Raw genomic sequence first — 25,564 nt, 5'->3', positions numbered from 1 at the left:
TAATTAGTATAATTTATTGTGCTCAAATAATGAAAACACCTGATAATAATAAACAGTTGAGATGATATTTTTAATATTAATTTTACAATGTTTTTTTTAAACATGCACCTAACTAGGTCCATGGAGTTTAATGAAATGAAGGAAAATGGGTTAGCAAAAAAAAAAAAAAAAAAACCCTGGGAAAGATCAGTATACAGTGGTATTTATAAAGAGGGGTGAGGATGAACCATTGCATGGTGTTGAAATAAAGAAATGCAGCTGTTCAATGGTTTGTGCTGCAAGTTATGCTGTCCAATATATCAACTGCAGTCTGGAGAAGATTCTCTGTGCATTGCGTTTTTCTTCAAGCTATCGAGGTATTCTTGTTGTGAAGCAGCCAGAACTGAAGCCAGAACGTCATCATCTTCCCAATCTGTTAAACCTAAAAAAAATTAACCACCTTATTAACAAAGACATGAATTCTAAGTTAACAAACATTTCTACTAAAGCCTACAATGCCGTACCAAAGGCAGCAGGTGACATATCCTGCATTAGTGTCCTGTACCCCAGGGTTGGGTAGAGAGACACCAGGGAAGAGTTGGCAGAAGACTGATGACTTGGACCTTGAGAAGAAATCAAGGAAGAACCGGTTAGTAAGCGAGAAGTGTTCATTAGCGCAAGTAAAGAAAACATTCATATACAGACCTGGGGCACATGGTGATGGGGGTTTGGGAAGAACCAGTGAAGCTCCTGCTGGGGAGGGGGGTTTGACGGGGGGTTCAGGGTGAGCCGGGCCTGGATGCTCTGGAGAGGGGGCGGAGCTGCGCTGGCGAGGGGACCTGCATCCCCACTCCTCAAAGCCACTGGATGTGGCGGCTGTGGCAGAGCTGCAGGTGGCACTAGCTTTACGAGGCTGAATGGAAAAGCACAGAGGGAAGTGTGTCAAAGTTGTTTGTTTTAAGTTGCTTTGATTTGGTCGTGGGATGGTTTCATACCTGTCTCGCTTGCTTCTCTTGGTCCTGAAGCCACTGCAAGTAGGACTCACGGGCCACCTGTTCCTCGATGGCCTCATTGGTGGCCTCCCAATCTGATGCTCTCTTCTTGTCCTCCAGCATCTGCTGCTCAATCCAAGACTCCTCAGACGTCTTAATAGCGTTTTTCATGAGACTCTGGTCAGCGTACTACATAGAGACAGTATAACAGACATTAGCAGAGAAAAATCCTCATATAAATAAATACTTGTATTTACGTGTCTTATTTACAACACCTACCCCCGGTTTAAAGGAGGGGAGGCCCAGCCCCACCCCAACACTGGCCTTGTGGGGATTGACCACAGAGTTATAATGGATGTTCTTGTGGTAACTGACACGTATCGGCTCATCGTTGTTCTCTTGGATGCCGTGGAACGTATTAATAGGCTCTGTAAGACGGGATTTGTCAAATAATATTAAAAACGTATTTCCTCTTCTATCCTAAAATATACCACAGACAGCCTATTAGATGGCAGGAATTCAACAGACATTAACTAACCTGCACCATTCTGGTAAACCTCCACCGGCCGGTTGTACATTTCAGCCATGGCCTGCATCTCAATGTGGTTCCCATGGCAGTTGTTCTTCCTTTTTCTGTTAATGTATGTGGTGAAATCCTCTGTGACATAACTCGAAAAGTAATCCGCATTTTTCGTCTGCAATTGAAGCATAAACAATGAATCAAAACGGCACATCAGTCCATAATTAAAAGAAGAGGTAAACTCACATTTCAAAGCCAATTATTTTTTAATTGCAAATCATTTATTCTTGAATATTTAACTGACTCACCAAGTAATCCATACACTGCTTCCGTACCACATCATGCATATCTTGGTCCCCATATACTTGATCAGCTTAAAAAAAAAAAAACAATGACACATACATATAGTTATTATTATTATTAACTAAAACTATTGAAATCGTTTTATATGATTGAAATAAAGCTAAATTAAATAAAACATAGATATTACATGAAAAACTTACACTTAAAAAACTCAAATTAAAATTTAAAATGCTGCCTTAGGAAATAACCGAAATGAAATAAGTTTAAGCTATATATAAATATTTTAATATATATATATAGTTTTTGTACAAATATATTTATAGTTTATATAATTGGCTTTGAAATATATATATTACCAACTGCTCTGAAAAGACATGCTCCATCTTCCTTCATTTTTTTTATTTCAAAGCCTTTCTTTTCTCTTAAGGCTTTCTCGAACCATTCTTCTTGCTGTAGGTCAAAAAAGAAAGAATTAAAGAAAAAGTGTATTATAATACAATGAATACATATGACATTTTTCCAATTTCCAAAACAGACAGTGTCCCAAAAATGTGTTTGGACAATTTAAGATTAATAGAAAATGGAAATTTCATTCTCATTACAAGCTCATATGACTTTCTAAAAAATCATTTGTTTTCCACAGAAGAATAAATGAAGACATCAGTCACCATTCACTTTCAGTTTTTGTGGGGGTTAATGTGGGGTTAATGTAGGGTTATGTTGATTTTGTGTCACAATTTCAACTTTTAAATCTCATTATTTTGGATTTTTGTCATAATTGTGACAAAAAGTTTACTTCTGTCAAAAACTAAGACTGTATGTCATAATTATGATTTTTATAATTAGATCACCTCAGTAGATATAGCATTTATATAGTAGATATAGGCTTCAATAGAGTAAAGATATAAACAATGAATCAAAACTGTAATAATTAAAGAGATAGGTTAGCTCATCCAAAAATGAAAATTCTGTCATTAATTAAACTCACCCTCATGTCATTCCAAACCCATAAGACTTTCGTTCATCTTCAGAACACAAACGAAGATTTTTTTTTTTATAAAATCTGAGAGATTTCTGTCCCTCCACTGACAGCTATGCAACTGACACTTTGTTTGACGTGACGTCTCAAAAAGTTCATAAAAAGATCGCACCACCAATCCATATGAATTGAGTGGTTTATTCAAATATAAAACCATTCATCAACCCAACACATCAGTTGCGATAAATGGAAGCACAAGCATATTTGCTTGATGTGCGAGAACCAATGAGGTTCATTCTCGTGTTACGCAGCACGTTTGAGCTTCTGCAAGAACCAATGAGATTTGTTCTCATGCGTCAAGCATGTTTCGGTTGAGCTTCTGTTTATGTTTGCTGATCAATGTTTATATGTGAATAAAAGCCTAAATTAAATCTGTTCATCATAAAAAGCGATTGAGTCTCTTCAGAAAATTTTGACTAAATCGCTCAATTCATATGGATTTGTTTTACGATCTCTTTGTGAACTTTTTGAAGCGTCAAAGTGGTAGTTGCGTAGCTGTCAATGGAGCTCAGATTTCATCAAAAACATTTTCATTTGTGTTCCGATGATAAACGAAAGTCTTACGGGTTTGGAACAACATGAGGGTGAGTAAATGATGCCAATTTTCACTTTTGGGTGAACTATCCATTTAAAAGACTCAAAACAACCAAAAGTCAAACAGGTTTGGAAGGTGCATAAACTATGGCATTGGGTAAACTATCCCTTAAAGGCACAGTTTCAAACATTTAAATTTTATTGGGCTAAATTATTATATAGTTAGCTCTCAGCATGCTTGATGGGTCATTCAAACTGGCACAGAAAGCAGTCTAGTAAGAAAACTGTCAATATCCAGAACCTGCTCGACCGTGGCGGGGTCCACAAGCTGAAGTCTGGCCGCATTCTCATACTCATCCTCACTGTTGTTGCCTCCAGCTCCCTCTTCGGGTTCCGATACTGGACTACCGCCCCCTCCTCCTCCTACTCTACCTCCTCCACCTGTCAAACCGCTGGAGCAGACCGCCTGCCTTCTTCGCTTGCTGAGTCCGGGTCCCGAGCAGCAGCTTCCAACACCACCTGTGCCGCAGGGTAACTCGACACGACCTGCGACCACAGCCGAGTTCGAGCTCCCTTCGCACTGCACGACCGGAGCTCCAGCGGCACCGGGCTGTGGGGAGGCCTGCTGGGGGCGAGCGCTCGCCTCGATCCGCCGCTCCTCTCTGGACGTGTGCGGTGTGGCCTGGTATGTCCACGGCGGCGGAGAGGCCCTGGGTCGGGACCCCGATCGTCCTGCGAGTGGATGAGGGTGCGACTCAGAGCCGCCTCGTCTGTCCGCTTCGTCCGTATGATCACCGCCACCGGCTGTAGAGGCCGGTTTCTTCTTTGGGAGGATTGTCATCGCTGGCCAGCTTGCGGTGATTTGTGTTGTTATGTGTTACAACACGGAGACTAAACGGCCTTTCAAACTTGTATATAAACAGTTTGTTCGATGCATGTATAGTCACCCCCGTCCTGACATAATACGAGGTGTCGGTGAAATAATACGGTCGTCACAAATCCTTCAGTTTCGAGGTTTTTCTTTCGTAACAACGACCGACCGAGAGTTTAACACAAACATCAACAAACCACAATGCGATTTCACGTCACTTCCGACGCCTGCTCTGCCTCTTGTTGACAAAATGGGCTCATATTGCTTTGCACTGCCCCCTACCGCATCAACCCTTCGGTAGACTTGCGGTGATTTTTGACCCATTTTCAGTGAAGAAAATGTTATTGAATACCAAACATTAGACCCATTTTTTTGGTGACAGAATATATATACCGGTACTCAACATATTTTTTTACATTTTATATTTAACTATTTAAAAATGTTTTATCGGTGGACATATAGGTTAGGCCTAAATTTGACCCATTTTTAAAGTGGCAATAGTGTGCCTCATGTTTGACATTCTCCAACATTGCTGAACTATGGACTACTTTCAGGTTTTTTTGACCACATTATTACTTTGCCACATTATTTAAACTGCCATAATCTGTAGCATGCTACTATGGAAAAAGAACTAGAAAAACCATACCAAATTCCATAAAAATGATGCACAATTTCTATTAAATGTATAGAAAGTAGCCTATGCTGTCTCTCTTTTTGTATGACCAATAATTGCTTAGAAACAAACCACCATTCTAAAGTGATGCTTTCAAATAGCCTAATAGTTTGGGTGAGTTGTTATTATGTTCAGTAATTGACTCAGATGAATTATTGAAAGTGACTGCACACCCTGAGGTGATAATGTGGCCATGACCCAAAGAGGTTACACCTCTGGGTGTGCATACATTTTCAATTATTCAACAGTTTATCGACAATTATTCTTACTTCAGTATACAGTATATGAGACATTTACATGATTTTAGATGATGGAACAACAGATGAAAAGCCCCGGGGTAAATGGACCATTGGATGTGTTTTTGCCTTACAACAACTATGAGAACAAAAGACACTCACAATCATACTGATTTCTATACAGTAACATATGATGACTTCAATATACATTTTTCAGGATTTATTAAATATTTTTTTTCCCAACATGCATTCAATCAATACATTTTTATTCCAGTGTTTTTTGTCTTAAATGAAAACAAGACACCCACAAAATTCATCAAGGCTAAGTAAGCCAACTTGGAACCTGAGTTTACAGTAACTGCATGGTCATCATCATTTAATAATGCTTCTTGAAATAATACTGCAAAAACCACTAATCAAACAATGTACTTAATGCACGGTCTTTTTCCCCATTTGCTATAATGCAAAATATATAAGTGACTACTCTGAATGCTAGTTGCATGTGACAAAAAAGGATCTGAATGTCAGTCTCTAAAGTCGACTTGTTACTATTTTCATTTTAATCAATCATTAAATACTGATCATTAGCATACATTTAGTTTAAAAATCAGTATTTCTTGGGGAGCTCAAGGAAACATGATAAAACTAAACATCTCTAATCAAAACTTTGTTGCCATTACAGATTGTCATTGTTTTCTCTTGGTAATCTATCATTTTTTAATAAATATGATTTAGAATACAGGATTGCCTATTATAAGGATTGCACACAAGACACTTAAAACATTTATTCGGAAACATCTGAAACATAAGTTATGGCACATTTTCGAAAGCAAAGAGTTCAAAGAGAGTGAAACCTCCATGTACCTGCGTTCTACTGGCTGGACTGTTGAAGCATACTTGATCCCAACATTGTCTCTGTAGCTCTGTCATCATTTATGATATGTACTTAAGGAGATAAGGATGGAGATGACACTGAAACTGAATGTGACTTATTAATGTACTCAAGTTTTATGTCCGATTCCGTTTGGATACATCAGATGCAAACACTTAGTCTTTCAAGAAATGCTGGTAAAAGAAATGTTCTATCATTTTTCTCCAGTGACTTTGTTCTTCTTCATCATGAATTCACAAATCTATAATTTCAACTCAGTTGGTGATGCCGTGGTGACAAGGGAAATATTCAAGGGGACAAATATGTTCCAGTCTCAAAGCTGATGTGAGAGTTCCACATAAAAAAGAATCCATTGATCCTCTTATTTCTGTACATATTGTACAATTAATTCATTATTTCAGTGTTATTCTCAGCCAGACTCTTCTCTTGTTGCAGATATTACAAATCTGCACATCCTCTGGCGATCCTTTTGTTTGCCTTGACTATCTCCTCAGACTACTTCATTAGGATGTACACAGGCCTTGGTCACCTGAAGATAGATAGCATATATGTTATATAATGCAATTTGTCTGTAAAAACAACAAATAAATTATGTCCAGACTAATTATTATTAAAAAAAATTGTTAAAGATTTTTTAAGCATATTGCATAGTTTTGCTTGGAGTCAATTGTTTTAGTTATAATAATGCAATGAAACATGCCAAACTGTGACGTAATTTTTGGCCAGGTTGTCACACAAAGAAATTATGAACACATACAAAAACAAGAGAGAACCAAGGAAATTTTAATAACTGATTATGTTGTAGTCAATATATGTTTTTTTTCGTGTGAGCTTTTGGATTTTATAGGCCTTTTTTTCCATAGTAAAATAAAACCTGTTGCCTTGTTTACCTTTTTTGCCAAGTTTAGTGTTTTGCTCTTCCCTCATATATATATATATATATATATATATATATATATATAAAACAACTATCCCTTCCATACATCACTTTTGGCCCCTACTGTATATACTCACATAAATATATACAGTTGTAATCGAAAGTATTCAACCCCCATTGCAAATCAGGTTTATTGGCAAAATTTACAGACTTTCAGCTGTTTGCAATGAACAAATAAAAAAAAGTGATAGTTGGAATAGCTCAACACAACAAATGTTTCAAGTGGTTTCCCCAAATTCAACTGAAAATGCATTTTTTAATGACTTCTGCAGTCTCCAAATTATTCAACCCCTTCATGGTAAGCATCTTTAGTACTTAGTAGAACATCATTTTGCTGTTATGACCTGCTGCAAACGAGAGGTATAACCAGACACCAGCTTCTGACAACGTTTCTGAGGAATCTTAGCCCATTCCTGATGAGCAATGGCCTCCAGTTCAGTAATATTCTTGGGTTTGCGTGCTGCAACCGCCTTCTCCAAATCCCACCACAGATTTTCTATGGGGTTCAAATCAGGTGACTGTGATGGCCACTGTAGAATCTTCCAGGACAACCAAGCCTTGGTGGAATTTAAGGTATGCTTGGGATCATTGTCCGGTTGAAAGGTCCAATGACACCCAAGCTTCAGCTTCCTCACTGACGGCATGAAGTTTTCTCCTAGGATTTCCTGATACTTTAATTAATCCATCTTGCTTTCCACACTCTGCAGGTTTCCAGTGCCAGAGGATGCAGAGCAGCCCCAGAGCATCAACAAGCACCACCATGCTTAACTGTAGGCTGAGTGTTCTTTTCAGCATATACTTCATTCTTCTTCCTCCAGACATACTGCTGATCCATAGGGCCGGAAAGTTTTGTTTCAACGCTCCACAGAACAGAATCCCTGTGGCTTATTTATATGATTTTTGAGCAAATTGGAGCCAACATTTTTTGTGCTTTTGGATCAGTAGTGATGTACATGTTCTGGCATGTGTTCAGTACGCACCTTACTGTGCAAGCTGAAACCTTTGAAAAGTTTTTCTGCAGGTCTTTTGCAGTTACTTGAGGGTTTTTCTGAACCTGCCTTCTCAGAAATCTGGTTGCAGCGTTGATAGCTTCCTTTTTCTGCCTCGTCCATGTAGTGTAACCACTGTTCCTTTAACTTTGAACTTGCAAACTATGCTTCCAACGGTGTTCTAGAAACATTTAGTGCCTTCGCTATTTTTTTGGATCCTGTTCCTTGTTTGTGAAGGGTGGGGATTTTTTCTCTTAACTTTTTGGACCATTCTTTTGACTTAGCCATATTTCTAACATGCAATCAAACATGACACTCAAAAAACCTAGCCATTTCAGATATTTCATGTGTTCTAGCTCAAGCACACCTGGTGCAACTAATGAAGCCCTTGATTAGTTGCATCAGGTGTGCTTGAGACAACGTCTGTTTTGCAGATTTGTGCTGTTGTGAGGGATTCTATTCAGGGGGTTGAATATTAATAAAATAATAAAATAAAATTTAATAAAATTTAGATTTTTGATATATATATATATATATATATATATACACACACACAGAAGGTTGATGGTAAGATATACAGGTACAACATATTTCTTTTTACCTTCTGGTCTTTATTGGGATCTATCTGGTTCAACTTTGGTTTCTCCGTTCTGTTTGTCGTTGGATTTCTGCGAGAGATGAGTGGAAACAGTGGCTGCCTGGGCCACGGCTTTGAAGCTACGCTTGCGCTTCTGAACGTTCTGCTCTGGGTGGAAGATGATGACATAGACTTTGGGGATGTACAGCATGCCCAGGGACACCGTGGCACTCAAGCTCATGGACACAGTCAGCGTGGTGGTCTGAATGAACATCTGGTTCAGGGCGGAAAAAAGATTAAGAGTAATATTTTAGCCTGGCCTCAGCTGCGACCTATCACAAGTGGTAGATCAGCTGTCAGGGCTTTAGCACTCCACATTACACTTATATACATACTCTCTGTTGATGGTCACAATTAATTCCCTGGAAATCAGTGTAATCAGTGTAATGACCCAAAGAGCTGACATCAGCCACGTGCAAACAATTCAGTCAGTTTATAGTATCCCGTCTTAGTGCGACATATAATTTGCATACATTAATTATGTTTTCAAATAAGGTTGATGTGAGGTCAGCTATGTGACTCCCTATTTTATGTGTCTCATGAGCCAAATGAATAAACCCTGATCTGATGCATGTTTATTGGCATGTGAGTCGTTCATATATGACAATTGGCGAAGATGCACCACACAGTTCTGTTCATTTATAATATAAATATCATAATAGCCCCTAAAGAGATCTTAAATTTCATGAAATTATGTGGACAGCACCCATATAATGACTGCCACTCTAAAAAGTCTAAAGCGCTGTCACACAAGAAACTATTAAAACTGTTTTTTATTAACATTATAAAACTAAACAAAATACACTTTAAAATTTAACCTCAGTATAATAAAATGTGAGATAACAGCACTCAAAAACATATATCTAAAAATATATATACATACACACTGCAGCCCGCTCTATAGTCTAGTCTTTTATTTTTCCATGCGTTTTCAAGAAATGAAAAGACTTGAAGACCACCTGAGGGTCAAAAGCTTTGCGGTTGACCGGCCACTAAAAGACTTCTCTATTAGTCAGAGTATACTTTCTATTTTTAAATCCCTGTGCTTTGTAAGCAAAACCATCCCCCACAGGATGAATAGACGTGAAAAATTGAATAAACTAAATGCATTAAGTGTGGCCAGCATCTTAACAGCTTTTAGTCCAATACAAAACATCATCCAATTAAATAGCAATTATATTAACCAGATATAGCTACAGTTTTCTAGGTTTCTAATATCTGATTATGGTTGAAGCATTCACAAGTAAATGATGCAGCATCATTAACTGAACCAGAGCCATCTTATCCAGAGAAATGTATGTCTAGACACTTTCAGAGTGAAGATCATATTTCTGTATAACATGTTAATGTCAGGCACCAGCGGATCTTCTACACTAATATCATGGAAGCAAGACTTAGGATTTTATATAGATGATGATATCAAATATGCCACCAGACCCAAACACAGACTGTTAATAGTGAAACAATCGTGAAATGATTGCAATGTAAGTGACATATGTATCTCAAAAGAATTAAATGAAAAGAAATGTAAAAGAATTTTGTGAGAAAATTAATACTAATTTTAAATTTAATGTTCTTATTTACATAGTCGGGGAAAAATACTGTATGAACAAATGTTATTAATGCATTGTTGCAACAAAAACAAAATGTACATCTATTTTTTTGGCAACACTTAATCCATTAATACTAATCTTCTATTCTATATATATTATCAAAAAAAAAAAAAAAAAAGTACAGGTACTGCGTTAGATTAAGCTGGGAAGGGTCATAGCACTTGCATATTGTTGGCCTATTGTTAGTTTTAACTGTTTCTATTGTTCTCATCTGTAAGTCGCTTTGGATAAAAGCGTCTGCTAAATGAATAAATGTAAATGTAATTTTTTTTTTTCTATATTGCCTGTTCTATTTAAATCAGATACATCTGTCCAAAATATCTTATTGACAGTTTACCTTTTCTGTGGATTGTGATGTGCCGAAAAAAATGGGAACAAAGGCCAACCAGATGATACAGGTGGTGTACATGGTAAAGCCGATGGGTTTGGCCTCATTGAAGGTCTCAGGAACCCCTCTGCTCTTAATGGCATAGACTGTACATGTGACCATCAGCCCCATACTGTAGCTCAGACAGCCAATCAGAGACAGATCTGACATATCACATTTCAGGATTCCACGGGCATACTCCGGGTTGGGGGGACGTAGCTCATCAAAGTCGATATTCGTGTGAGGGGGAATCACTCCAAACCAAATGAAAACACCCAGGAGCTGTGAGCAGAAAAGAGCAATGAATCAACGTTCACACAAAATCAACTTCTGTAAAGGTCCATGATATCATTAATACCAGTAAATCAGTTCAATAAGAATCCAAGAGACCATGTTTCTAAATGTTTTCTCAAATAATAAACAACCATTAATGGCTGACACCAAAAGAGAAGAGCTTTCAGTGAAATTGCAGCCCCTCCGTGCTACACTCAAAAGCTTGCTTCTTTAATAATTTAATGGACGAAAAGTCCTTAGACCAAAATATCTTTTGGAGACATAAAGCACAGTGACAACACTGTAAACACATAACAAAGCAGTTACTCTGATCAAGAGTTCATTTAGATACAAATGATACAAATAATTGAAATTAACATTGACTAAAGGTTTGATATATATATTTCATTCCCATATATGTTGAATTACTGTATGTTTTGTGTGTTAAAAAAAAAAAAAGGTGGAATTGGCAGAATATTGTTCAGATTTTGTTTGTTGGAAATGTTTTGTTTTTTTTATTTTATTCTACAAAAAAAATATTTTTTGAACACACGAAACATACAGTTTTTCAACATATATGGGAATGTGATAATACTACAAAGTTATGTGAAAAAAACGTTCTAGATGAGTAAAAAATGTGTGCATTTTTAACATGTATGTTGCTCAAGTATCTGGTAGATCGTTTTGGATAAATGAATGTCAATTGTATTACAGACATACACGCACCTGTACTGAGATCAAAATAAATGTGATGATCAACTGGGATGTGGGGCTGATAAATTTTGGTGGCGTGACTGATTTTTTTCCCTGCTCAAAGATCCTGTAGATTCGATTCGTTTTTGTGAGCATGGCAGAATAACTGATGCACATGCCCAGCCCCAATAACAGCCTGCGGAACGCGCACACCACGGAGCCTGGCTCAGCGATCATGAGGAAGGTGATGAGGTAGATGAGGAAGATGCCCGTCAGGAGAACATAGCTGAGCTCTCGGCCCGAAGCACGGACTATTGGGGTGTCGTTGAAGCGGATGAAGGTGATGATGACTCCTGATGTAGCAAGAATGCCCAGCACTGCCAGAAATACTGGGATAATGGCCCACGGAGAGCTCCACTCTAGCTTGATGATGGGAGTGGGTCTGCAGCTCGTGCGGTTAGGGGTGGGCCTCATGTCATAGGGACACATGTCACAGTTAAACTCGTCCAATAGGTACTGATAGCCGTCGCATAGTTCACAGTGCCAGCAGCACGGCACGCCCTTCACCATCCTCTTCCTCTCCCCAGACTCACAGGGGAAGCTGCAAACCGAGTCTGGAACCGCTTTATCCCCTCCAGACCACTGCATTTCCTCAGCCTTACAGAAAAAGAGGGGAATATTTCAAGAACACGCATTCAGAAATGTCCCAAACTACAAAGGGGCTTAATATGCTTACACTGAGTCGTAAGTGGTTGGTCCACTGGCCGATGAGTTTATATCCCGGGCTGGTGGTGTTGGAAAGCTGGTATTGAAAGATATCGTATCGTCCTGGGGCGTCACCGTTTTCATTAAACATCACACTTGTACCGGCACTGCCTTCAGAGTAAACACACAGGGTTTTGATATTCAACATCACTAGTTATTATTTCAAATGCAATCATTTGAAACAACAGAGTTATTTAAAAGAAATGGCCCGCTGGAATGGCATAAAATTGCCTTAATGCGTGACAATGCACGCTTCTGCAAACCATTGTTCTTTTCACCTTTTGATTTCAAGTAAAATTGTCAAGCATAACTTTGAAGGTGACTTTTCCATATCAAAGCTTTCTTAAAAAAATAGTGTTGTAACTGAAAAAAAGGGTAACACTTTACAATAAGGTCCCATTACTTAACATTAATTAATGCTATAACTAACATGAACTAATAGCAATACATTTGTTACAGTATTTATTAATCTTTTTTAATGTTAGTTGTTATTAAAACATTGTAGTTCATGTTAGCTTAAATCCATTAAATAATATTAACAGATTCAACTTTTGATTTTAATAATGTATTAGTAAATGTTGAAATTAACATTAACTAAGATTAATAAATGCTTTAGAAATATTTTAAGTAATGTTAAGTAATGCATTTAACTAATTAATGAACCTTTCTGTAAAGTGCTGCCAACAAAATGTAATTATATGAGGAAAAATGTGGTACAACAAGGCAAACTCAATTTCATGTTCCAGAGTTTACGAATCGCAAATCACGGTCCGCACACAGTGTTTTGTTCCCCTTAGGCACTCAAGGCCGAAAAGATTTCCATAAAAGAGCGTGAGGACGTCCACTGTGCGTAAACTGAATAGCTGTGCTTTTCATAGAAATGTCTTAAGAGCGAGTGACGAAAAGAAAAGGGATTTTCACAGAAAGATAGCGCTGAAAAAGGAAATGCGCCTTGTGTTTGGAAAGAGGCTGCCCCAGGGAGAATCATAGACAAGGAGAGAGAGACGAGGTACGTGCGCTGCTGCATTGTGCATTAGTGGATCTCTTCAGGCTGGGATTGAGTGCTGACCTCTCTCGCCGCACTCTGACTAACCCATGGGACTCACAACCCTCCTCCTTGGAAACAGCAGCTTCTGTTCTGGCCTTTCCCCTCTTGCAGAAACTACTCCTCACCTATTATCACCTGTCAGTCTCACAGTAATGGCAATATCCTCGATTCGAGAAGTGCACGTTTATTACGTGCAACCTTCCTGGCAGATTCAAACAAAGCATTCCTCGGAAATAATGACTTACATTCAAGTTCATTAGTCTTGTAGCCATTACGGAAATTCTGACTGTCTCAAGGTCTCGTTCACAATGTTTGGAATGGCTTACATGCTTCAGCTGTGTCCTTGAGAAGGCTTACCATTAAAATTGACAGCACGGATGTAGCTCAGCAGCATTCTTCCATCCACCGGGTCCATTTTGTCACAAACGCCCATTGATCCCGGACAAAGGTCTATGTGCATGCTATGGAGAGCGTGGGCCATGGCATACACAGCGTCGATCACAAACTGCACTTTCCCTTCCTGCTCGTATGCCGAATCCTGGCTGATTCGTTCTTCTCCTGAAAGACCGAAAGCAACATGACAGGAATTGAAAAGCTTTGCTGGAGGAATAATCCATTTAGATGTGCTTTGCACATCTTAAAAGCATAAGAATGTATGATAATTCAAGTACTACAGCATTTATGGGAGTAATTTGTTGGAAATTATTTCCTCGCCTGTGCATTTCCTCAGCCCACTTTCGCCTCTGATTCCAGGCCGTGTCAGTTTGCATTTGAAGTCATCCTCCCAGAACTCAGCGAACCAGATGTTCCTCCTGTTGTTTTCCAGAGATCTTGTGGCGAAGTACTGGTCAAACCCTGAGAAACAGGTTAAAGGGATAGGTCACCCCAGAAGGAAAAATATGTCATCATTGCGAAACCATATTGTCATTTTCTTTAAAAAAAATTGTGTTCAATAGAAAAAAATATAGCCTACAGATTTGGAATGACATGGATAATTACAAACTTGTCATTTTTGGTTGAATTATCCTTTTGACATCCTATTGTCACCTGATAGAATTTTTCTTGCCTCTGTCACATTCGGGTTGCTCAGTTGGGGTTTAAAAGACAAATTTTAAATTATTGATTTAACTGCACTGAAACTTTCGGATATAAACAAAACTTTAACCGAATTGAGCTGGATAATGACACTAACTTAATAATATTGACACTGTTATTGACCTGAACTGAATCAACACTGAACTTTCTGGAGCTGAGTAATAACATTATAGCCTTCTGTAGAGTTGCTTATAGCTGAATAAAACTTCATAATTGATTAACTGCAACTTTTACACAGTTATTGAACAGAATTAAATCAGTATTGAACTAAATTGAGCTGAATAATGACACTTTTATCTTCTGTAGAGCTGCTTTACAGCTTAAATCGAATTTTACAACATTAGCACTGTTATTTTCCAGTTGTATTAATGTGAAGCTACTTTGAAACCATCTGTATTGTATAGAGCGCTACATAAATATACTGTATGTGACTCGATTTGACTTAAGTACTTAATACATGGCCATAGGTGCAGAATCTTTTTGAATAACTGAGTCTGAATTTGAAAAAAAAAATGTTGGGGTGGATTCTTTTCTTAATTATGAAACCTTCGTTGATCTTACACTGCTACAAGTTCATACCATCAATGGACGCTCGCTTGGGGAGGATGGTAACTGCACCCTCAGCCACGTCCTCCTGGTCCAGGATGGGTGAGATTTTTGCTCCCCAGCTATCAGATCCCACAAACAAAAAGTGACCTGTAAGATTGGCTCTCTTCGCTGCTTCCAGGACACGCCTACAATAAAGGAATTAAAAAATCTCAGAAAGGCAGAAAGAAATATCTTTAAGGTTCATTAAAGACAAGGAAAATCAGATCCATTATAGTTATGATTTGTTGCTGATTTCCAAACGATATATATGTGTGTGTGTGTGTGTGTGTGTGTGTGTCATTATCAGGTTCATTTAGGATTTAATTACAAAATGCAAATTAAACTAGATTAAAATGCACTCGGTAATATATTAATTTGCCGTATTTCCTTCTAAGAATCCTGATGTTCCAGTTGTAGGGTGATTGATCTGTTCTCAAACCATTTTCAAACCTTTTCCAAGGCTATATCTCCTGCTTCCGAGTCATTCAGAATTACTACTAAAAGACAACTCACTTGATGTCATCTTCATTAGCGAAGATAATAACCCCTCTGGCATTGGATGTCTCCATTAGCCTTTTGATGATCTTGTCAAACTCTCCTGGTCTTGGCTCCCGAGGAATTTTAATGGCCTGTGCGATGCAAAGACCCCCTGAATAAAACAAATTAAAATGACGAATAGTTTTGAGGGACTCTGATACGTTCATAAGAGAATGATGGTTGCAGGGTCTTTAGATTGAATATAACATCCCGGTCAATCTGTAGCATGTCTGTCATTAAGTCTAGGTGACTAATAACTTGTTTACTCACAGGAAACCTTTATCCTCTGATCATTATCCTCTTTCCTCATCAAATACAACACCAGATGTGTTAAATCGTTGGATAGACTGTGATAAATTCCTCGTCAGTTATGGAAAATCAGGGTATGGTAAATCAGGTTAAATTAGCTTCCAACCAAAGCACATAATATATATATTAGATATTATTATCAATATAACATAAACAATATATTATATTGATTTATTATGTAGATTTAAATACAATCTTTTAAAAGCACTGAAGTCACTTTTCATTACTTTTCTGTACCTGCTTCCCTGGATATCTGGATGAAAGCATCTACACCACTCTCTCCATAGTTCCCCTCTGATGCCAGAGTAGAAACGTAGTTCCATCCCATGGCTTTGACAATGTCCACCATCGCCTGGGCCTGAAAGGAATCGGGCGGCACGACTCGGGAGAAAAATTCGTAGCGATTGTTGTCACTAAGCTCAGGTGCTGTTGAAGCATAACTGATCTGAGGAATCTGCAAAATGGAAGATACAGAACACGACAGTGAGCAACAGCAGGACTCACTTTGCGTCCTTTACATGAATTTCATGAAATTCTCTGATCTGCTAAATTGATTTTACTGGACTGATAAAATTCATTTTTGATGATGTTATACAACAGGAGGATGAGTGTTCCCCCTCGGTTGAAATCGTGGACAGGTCTGGGAGGTTCCAAAAGGTAGTTTTCTCAGCGATGCCATAGAAGAACCATTTTTGAACCTTTTAGGCAACAGTCCTTAAAAGAACCATTTTTTATGAGTGTGAATAAATGTAAAGAATCTTTTGTGCAGTGGAAAGGTTCCATGGATGTTAAAGGTTCTTCATGGAACAAACATGCCAATAAAGAACCTTTATTTTAAACAGTGTGGTGGGGATTTATGAGTGACTGTTTCTGTATGTTACATCATCACAACAGTATGTGGCGATGAGTTACTGTGTTATGAGTGAATCAATAAAACATTTTCCCCATCGATTCATTTAAATGTGGCTCCATCTGAATATGCAGACTTCCCTACTATAAAGTAGGTAAAACAGTATGAGTAATACCGGTTTGTCAGAATTCACAGTATTTCACAAATTCACAAAAGTACCCGATTGACTGACTACTCATGGTGAAATTCATTGCACACAAGGTCACATGACAATGAAAACATGACAAATGTGGTATTTCCAGATTACATTCATACTATACAGAACATACTTTTTTTTTAACGGTCGCAAAGCAAGCAATTATTCAAAATAATTGCCTTCTCAGAGAGTACGTGATTTTGGATGAAGCCATTTGTGAGTCACTGAATCATTCACTCAGATTCGTACAGGGATGAAATGAGTCATTAGTGCATCACAGTTCTATTCTATGCCGTTTTGTAGTATAAGTAGTGTGAGTAGTGTGTTCATACTGAAAATTTCAAAAAAGAAAACTGCACTTCAAATACCTGGATGATGAACTTAATTAACCAAAAAAAGGGGTGGTGGAACGCTTGATGCACTCAACTGTTGCAGCTTTCCTTATGTAGCCAAAGGAGAGGGTGCTGGATAACAAAATAACCGTATAATATTCATACACTACACGGTCGAGTACATAGTGCATAGTATAAGTGCATAACAAATATCGAAATATTCACTCCACCAATTTGTTCAGAAAACACTGATTCAGGAATGTCACTCAGAGACGCTGAACTATTAAAAAGCTGTGGTTTTGGTTTAAACTATTTTCGTTGGCGGAGTGAAAATAGACAAAGTTACTGGGAATACTGGGTCTAAGGTTGCTCTTTTGTTTATTGGACTGTTGTATAAAATAAATATCACACTCATACATGATATATAATCTAGTAATATTTCTTAGGCATGTCCTAAAACATAGGAAACACATGTCTCCTGCAGCAAAACAACCCTAGCTTTAGTGGTAGTGTTTGCTGCAGCACATAAAAATCCTGGGAAAATACAGATGGCACGAGCTACCACTGTAAAAGCATTTGTTTGTATTAAAAAAAAAAAAAAAGATGAGAAGATTAATTTACTGTTGTGCTAGTTTCTTAATGATGCAGTTGATGTCATTGGGCTAGGCTTTGCGCCGACTAATGTCTGCCGAGCGCGTATGGCTTAATGAAAGGTTCTTTAAAGAAGCGGGCTAGCGGACAGTGAGGAAAAGGTGGATACAAACCGGAGAAGGAGAGAAGAGGGAGAGGACCATTTGACAGATTATCTGGAAGGATTAGAGGGGTTTTAGTCAAATTATGTTAAGCACAGAGGGAGAGAGACAGATCAAGAGACAAGGTTGCCATTTCTCAGCCATAAGCCATACAATATATTTAATTCTACTAGCTTACTTGCTATGACAGATTTAACCTCTCCTCCCCCATCATATATATATATATATATATATATATATTACAGCCTTTGCACTACCCATGACCGTTCAGGCACTTGTTACGTCTGGCATGAGAAACAACAACATTCAAAGTTTGCAATGCATTCCTCATCCGATGTCATTTCAAAGCATCAATGCAAATATATAAAGGAAAACGTGGCTAAAGGAGGACATTGCTGAAAGATTTTGTCTCAGATACTAATTTGTTGCTATGCATCATAAGCATTTCAGCCTTCAAGCCTGTCCACACATGAATCATGTCAACATTAACAGCAGTCACATGCAAACATTACCTAGAAGTGTTTCATTCGTTTTAGACATATGCTCCCTAAGCATCTACACCTAAAATGTGAACGTGCTTTTTTTTTTTTTTTTATCATGATCTGACCCTTAAAAATGACTTTCACTGGTGTGGTGTACAAATATAACCCAAAATATTCAGGTTGATTCATCCAGATTAAATAATATTTCTGATTAAAAAGTGAATGTAATCATAAAATTGAATGAAATCATAAATTGTTCACTGTCAGAAATAGGGGTACAGTAGGAGTCCGTTTCTGTCCCCCAAGGTACAATCTACACTAACGTACCCCATAGGGCTTATTATTGGACCTCAAGGTACATATATGTACCTTTTTGAGGGTCAAAAAGCATTAAAAGGTACATATATGTACCGTTTCTTTTAAAGGTTAAGGTACAATATTGTACCCTTGAGGGTACAGGCCCAGTGACAAGCCATTGTACCCCTAAAGGTACAATTATGTACTTTATTTTCTGAGAGTGTTCTTTTAAAAGTAACATTTTTACTAGATAGGACTAAAAGTCTTGTATAGCACTTAATCCAATTCTACAAAAATATGCTTTATAGGCTGAATGTCATCCACCTATTGTAAGAATCTGATATAGAATGGTTCATGAATCTTTATGTAAAGACATCTTGTGTTGTCTTTAAAACAATCTTTTCTGGACTAGTGAAACCCTTGATTTAGAGAATGTGAGGGTCAAGCAGATCTAGAGACTGAAATGAGATCTGTCCCTGTCGATCTATGTGTTAAAGGCCCACACTCATTCAGCTAAAGCCACAGAACAGAAGCTGCCTGTAGCTGATAACACGGCAACTGCATTTCTCCGGGCTCACGCTTGATTTTCCATCAGGAGTCTGAGCTGGAGAGAGGGCTTTAATGGAGAGCGGATCCTCCGTAATGCTGTAGTTAACATCTGTCTTCCTCAGTTACCACTTATCAGAACTCAGGGAGGAACATGGACAAGTTTGTAAAGATAAACATTGACTAGAAGACTAAAGCATTGTGGTACGTCCATACACACCCCTTTCAATGAATCGATTCAAACTCTTTATTATTCAAAAATATTCATGAAAGTCCCTAATTTAATTATTAAATTATATTTGAGTAAAATATTAATGTTTATTATTATATACTGTTGTATTGTTTTATATCAATTAAAATTGTTATTTTTTTCCCTTGACATGCCTTGTTAATTTTGTATTTAATTCTGAATTAAAGAATTTAAGATTTAAATTGTGATTTACTTGCATTAAACATGAATCTAATTAGCTGTATTATAATTTCAGTGATGACATTTTTTTTAAGACTATTAAAAAATAGGGTACAAATTTCCACAAATATATATTGCCATATTTCCCCTGTTGATTAATCACAGTTTTGTATTACAAGTTTTTTTAAATGCTATGCTTATATGTTATGCTATCTAATTAAATATGCAATAATTGGCATATATTTCCAGTACAGAAATCTGAACACTGGATAAAGCCAGGGTCAAAATTCTTATATGTAATTTTTTACATTGTTTATATATTTGAGTTAAAGGTTTTTACAGAGGGGATTTTGGAAATCTCTTTATATCAGTTCATAAATTAGAAAATACTGTAACCATGTTTTTGTCTTGCCTTAATAACAAATTTCAGAGCAAATATATAAATATTGAGATATACAAAAGTCTGGGTGACACTTACTCCAGTAAATATTTCTCAGGTTTCATTGCTTCATTTGTGTGCCAACTATCCCCCAGTCTCCGCTTTGTCCAAGGGCATCAAAAGGCAAAAAAAATTGAGATGTGATTGTTTCAGTCATATCAGCCAGCCTTGTTCCAGACCGTATCACTAAAAGTAATGAACAACCACATCAAAATACGATTAGGATGCACAAATTCCAGGTATAATGTCCTGAGAAAAACCTAATGGGGCTTTGATGAGTCACTTTTATTTTGTGAATTGTTTATCTTCCCTGAACCCATGGTGACTGAAAATGATTGCAAATAACTTCTGGGCGAGGTTATCAGCTCACGTACTAAAGCACACCCAGCTTTGAGCGCTGACCACAAAGAACACAAATGATTAAAACCGATAAATAAATAAAAAAGATCTAACGTGGCAGAGGGTGGAATGAAATTGAATGTAGATCAGGTGTAGGATTTGCAAGCTGAATGACGATCTAGAAATGAAAAAGGATTTGAAATTAAATGACATGCACGCAGCAAATTTCAATGTGGTGGTTCTCAATGATTTAAGGACAGGTCAATGACGTGCGTAATTCAAAAACACTTCTCACTTCGAGGAAAATCTGATACTCTACAACAAAATAAAGAAAGAATCTATATCATTTAAGAAGCTCTTGCTGAGAGGCCAGTGAGCTGAAACACAATCCAAACCTTTTAACAGAATTAGTTATACTTCCTTTAGCCCTGGCGCTATCTGCAGCACTGCAGAATCCAGGCTTGCAGCAACACCATGCAAGAGGAAGGAAATCCAGTCACTGCCACACATATACAACATTAAAAAGAGCCATACATCTTATGGCACTACAGGCAAAAACATTGTTTTTTCACACACTGGTTGTGGTCACTTTTTGACTATTTTGCTTCCATAACATGTCTTCTTTCAGACTAGTGGAAAGAAAACATCCGTAATGTAAATGTATATGTTCCCACTTTGTCTGTTTGCATCTTTATATTTCAATTACAATACATATCTTTAAAGGCCATTGAGTTTTTCCTCATGCTCTGAATCAGACATCTCCACTTCAGTAGCACTCACACCAAACTTTCCAGTTGTAAAATATCTATATTCCGAAAGCTTTTAGAGAAGGGTTTGTACATATACAATTTACCTGATTTACTTACATAATATTTTATTCCTAAATATATGGTGAAATATTTTTCTGGCTGTTTTCTGACAGTATTTTCTGATTTATGGACTGATATAAAAAGAATCCTACTTGAAAAATCTGTTAACTCCAATATGTCAACAAAATGAATGCATATTTATTTGCATGTTTAAACAACCTAAAATTTCAGAAAACTTGTAAATGTCTTAATGTACTGTGATTAATAAACTGGGGAAAGTATGGCGATATCTATTTGTTTAAACTCTATTCACCTGTAATGTCTTGCCTTAAATGAAACATTTGCTGAGCCTGAGACTGAGGGAATCAACATTAAAATGTAGTTAATTAAAATGAAGTTAAAAAGGATCCCTCACCGCAAACAGTCGAAGAACGTTGGCCACCATTATGGACACTGAGCTGGCCGAAGCCCCGATGACCCCTACCACTCGCTCTGGTTTTGGAATGATGGGAGGCTCTCCATTGGAACAGCGAACATCTGAGTTGTCTTTCTGGATGAGGGCCTGGACAAAGGTGAGGGACTGTTCCAGCGCATATGTATCCCTGGAGCACGTGTCCAGTATCCTGGCACCCAGGGTGATGTTAGGCAGCAGGTCTGGATCGCTGTTGATCTGGTCCAGCGCATACAACATGGCCTCCATACGATGGATTCCCTTCTCCTTCTTAATTTCCCCACATGGAACACCAGCGGGGCCCCTGGAATGCACCGGAAAAAGCCCTCCCAGAGTGATGTCACCCTCGATCTTTATGGAGTGAGTTCCTGAGGAGGAGGCCGAGGATTCTGGAGTAAATCCCATCATCACTATCCACATGACGTGAATCAGGGAGGCCACGTGTTGTCTGGGTGCCCTGCTGATCCTGCAGTGATGGCATAGTGATGATGCGTGTTGCTGTGATGTCATTGCTGCCATGCAAGGGGCTGGTTCTTCTGCTACAGCACAATGCTTTCTTCTCTACCTGTGTCTCCTGTGGAGAAATGAGACAAAAGATGTACACGAAAATTATGCACAAAGTATGCCTTTCAACAGCATTGCTTTGTAGATAGATTGTGTGATAATGCATTAAAGGTGCAGGTAAATGTTTGACCTCTTGACCCACACTCACTGATATTATCAAGAGACAACAAAATTATAGCTGGTTGAAAGCTTTTCTATTAAATATAATTAATTTACTATAATAATAATGCAATGTATATATACACACACACACAGCATTGTGTTTGGTAGCATCTTTTAAGTTTGTTTCCTACTTGTTAAAGTATTTATAGTTTTTCTTTTAACACTGTGCCAACCAAACCCACTTTTCTATTAAATGTAATAGAATGAATTAAGTATTATAATAATGCTATATATATATACACACACACACACACACACACACACACACACACACACACACACACACACACACACACACACACAGACACACAGCATTGTGTTTGGTTGCATCTTTTAAGTTTGTGTCCTACTAATTTGAGTTTGTTTTTAACAGTGTGCCAACCAAAATATTGTCCAAAAAAAAATTTCACTTAAAATAGTTAGTTAAAATCTTTTTCTTTTTTTTTCATATTTAATAACTTTTTTTTTCCCATTCTATTCCTTTCACCAGGAATATTCAACAAAGAATGAAAAGTCTACCAACCAACTTGGTTCTTTATACCATAATGATATTGTAAGGTAGGCCTATTTAAAAAAATAAAAATACCATGGCATTGCCATTACAGTAGTGACCAAAAACATGTTATTACCATAGTAGATTTATGTAAGGGCATATTCTTTTACATCCCTTACATTTTTTATTTTTTACATTTAGCCTTCACATAAAAAAATATTGACAAAAATTCAAGGAAGTACAACACGTAGTTTTACATCCAGTGTATAGCCTACGTTTTTTATTAATAATTTTACTTTACAAAAAAAATAATTTATTCTTTACAGTTGGCTATTTCAACCAAAAGTCTGTCTTCTAGAAAATGAACTTAGCATACTTTTTCGTCTTCGCACTCAACAGACCGCTGAGAATAGAGGGCATGTATAGGCAAGCATATTAATATTTGATGCAAATTAACTGATACATATTCAGCAACAGGTGAGCGGAAAAATTTCTATATTTGGACTGAAATCCGAAGTTCCCGCGGGGAGACTCACGCGTCGCACACGCACACCCGTTTGATTAAGTGTTCATGGGAACAGCAGCACTGCTTCTTAACCATGTTTCACGAGACCTGAGCAGACATCTTAACAACATTTTACAACGTTTTAAGCGAATTTACAGTCAATGTTTTGGCATAACGATTAGTGATTCTCACCGACTGATGCAGCTGCCAGTGAGCGCCCATCTGGAGCTGAAGTTGGATGGTTTTGAAGCACGACAGTAGATGTCCCCAACATCCGAGTCTTCAGCTCTCATCTTAAAATGTCCACAGTCTTCTCACACAACGACAATCTAAAGATTCGTTTGATTGAGGTGAGATTTTAATGTAGAAAGTATTGAGAGCTTTAAGAAACTATAAAACGCTGGAAAAGGTGGAAAAGCACGAACATTCCACAACTGTGATTCTACAAATCACTGTCAAATCCTTTAAAAGCCCCCTCACTCGGTCTGTCTCTTTCGCTCACTCTCTCGCTTTCTGTCTCCCTCTCTCTCACACTTTTGTTACTCCTCTCTCTCTCTCTCTCTCTCTCTCTCTCTCTCTCTCTCTCTCTCTCTCTCTCTCTCTCTCTCTCTAATGGGCACAGATTGGGATTACCACATCATGCATGCATTTGAAAAGTCTCTGAGAGGGATGGACCGGTATATATTTTTAATGTGAACACTGCTGGATATAGTTCTCTACGTATAGACCGTCTGCTTTTATGAAACAATCTGGTGCGAGACCCGTCTCGTCATAATGATTTATATGATTTATTTTTGTAGATTTTAGAATTATTCTTTGTCTTTTTATAAAGACAGATAATCTAGCTGACCTCACTGTCACGTGTTTTTTTTAAATGATAGGCCTTGTGTATAGCCTTACTCTGGTCCATAATACTATCGTTGGACTTTATTCTGACACACATGGCATATGGGCTAATGGCTTTTCACATCTCCAACATATTGACTCTGCACTCTTTACCACTCTACAGATAAAGCGTTGTCGGGAAAATTCGGTTCGCGTATCTACCCCGAAGTGATACAATTCTGTATCAAAATGTTAAGGCTAGACAAGTAGTTTTTTAAGGCTTGGTTTGTAGGGAATTACTACGGTGACCCATTGCTGCCACATAGGCCTATGCATATTATTTTTTCCCTCAATTATGTCGTAATAACGAGATGTTATGTCGTTAAAACGACATATTTTCTCGTAATAACGAGATCTTATGTCGTTAAAACGATATTTTTCTCGTAATAACGAGATGTTATGTCGTTAAAACGACATAATTTCTGGGCCTTATAAGGACATGTGTAGTCATGTACAAAATATGCCTTTATCCACATAAAATTGATAGCCTATCACGCCTTTATCACACTTCTACATTCAAAAAGCTTAAGCAAATAGTAGCAGCCCCCAATCAGGCAAAATTAATCAATGAGGCCCTTTTTTTTATTATATTTTATATAGGCCTATAAAGGTTTTTTTTTTTTTTTTATATAATATATAATATAAGATTTATTTTTGTTAATAGGCTATATCTTCATTACCTAGAGATATAATTAAACAAAAAGTAGTCAAAACACATCTTACAGAACATAGCCTAAGTTGTTTATTTTTAACAACATTGTGTTCTTATTTTGTTTAATTAACGAAATGTCAATATTCGTCTTTATAACAGAAGATACAATACAAAAATCTTCAAGATACAGCCTACAATCTTCACATGTATAACGGAATATCACCTTATAAACAGTACGTTGTGTGGTGGAATAAGCAATGCTATATAGAAATATATGGTTAGTATCTTAATTTAAACTTTATTTTATTGTTTTATTAGTTCATTAACTAATTATGCTAACTCAACTAATTTAATGTAAAGAGCTGGATACTAATTACTAATTAAATAATGTCAAATATTAAATGTAGGCTATTGATTAGTTGTTTTCTTGACTAGTAGTCATTCAAGCAGTTAGAACTAATCGCATGTTTATGTTTAATCCTGGGTGCATATAGCCTAGTGCACTCTACAT

The 25,564-nt window shown here is 37.4% G+C and overlaps 2 protein-coding genes across 2 annotated transcripts; both read right to left on the bottom strand.

Moving 5' to 3' along the window:
* Nucleotides 1–51: 51 nt before the first annotated feature.
* On the bottom strand, nucleotides 52–4,526 carry otud5b (OTU deubiquitinase 5b). The gene is made up of 9 exons (XM_084394686.1): nucleotides 3,669–4,526; nucleotides 2,151–2,244; nucleotides 1,800–1,864; nucleotides 1,510–1,666; nucleotides 1,251–1,399; nucleotides 975–1,160; nucleotides 685–892; nucleotides 504–602; nucleotides 52–421 (listed from the first exon to the last, which is right to left on the bottom strand). The coding sequence occupies exons 1-9, from the start codon at nucleotides 4,206–4,208 to the stop codon at nucleotides 300–302; spliced, it is 1,620 nt and encodes a 539-aa protein (XP_084250812.1). The 5' UTR covers nucleotides 4,209–4,526; the 3' UTR covers nucleotides 52–299.
* Nucleotides 4,527–5,354: 828 nt separating this feature from the next.
* Nucleotides 5,355–24,030, bottom strand: grm6b (glutamate receptor, metabotropic 6b). Its single transcript, XM_084394434.1, has 12 exons — nucleotides 23,709–24,030; nucleotides 21,757–22,366; nucleotides 16,128–16,344; nucleotides 15,558–15,693; nucleotides 15,036–15,190; nucleotides 14,076–14,216; nucleotides 13,719–13,919; nucleotides 12,285–12,424; nucleotides 11,582–12,205; nucleotides 10,553–10,864; nucleotides 8,567–8,816; nucleotides 5,355–6,568 (listed from the first exon to the last, which is right to left on the bottom strand). The coding sequence occupies exons 2-11, from the start codon at nucleotides 22,309–22,311 to the stop codon at nucleotides 8,577–8,579; spliced, it is 2,721 nt and encodes a 906-aa protein (XP_084250560.1). The 5' UTR covers nucleotides 22,312–22,366; nucleotides 23,709–24,030; the 3' UTR covers nucleotides 5,355–6,568; nucleotides 8,567–8,576.
* Between the last annotated feature and the right edge of the window lie 1,534 nt (nucleotides 24,031–25,564).

This window comes from Rutilus rutilus (assembly GCF_951802725.1).
Source record: "Rutilus rutilus genome assembly, chromosome: 22".
NCBI lineage: Eukaryota > Metazoa > Chordata > Actinopteri > Cypriniformes > Leuciscidae > Rutilus > Rutilus rutilus.
The sequence above is the reverse complement of the archived record's forward strand: the minus strand, read 5'-3'. Positions and strand labels throughout refer to the sequence as shown.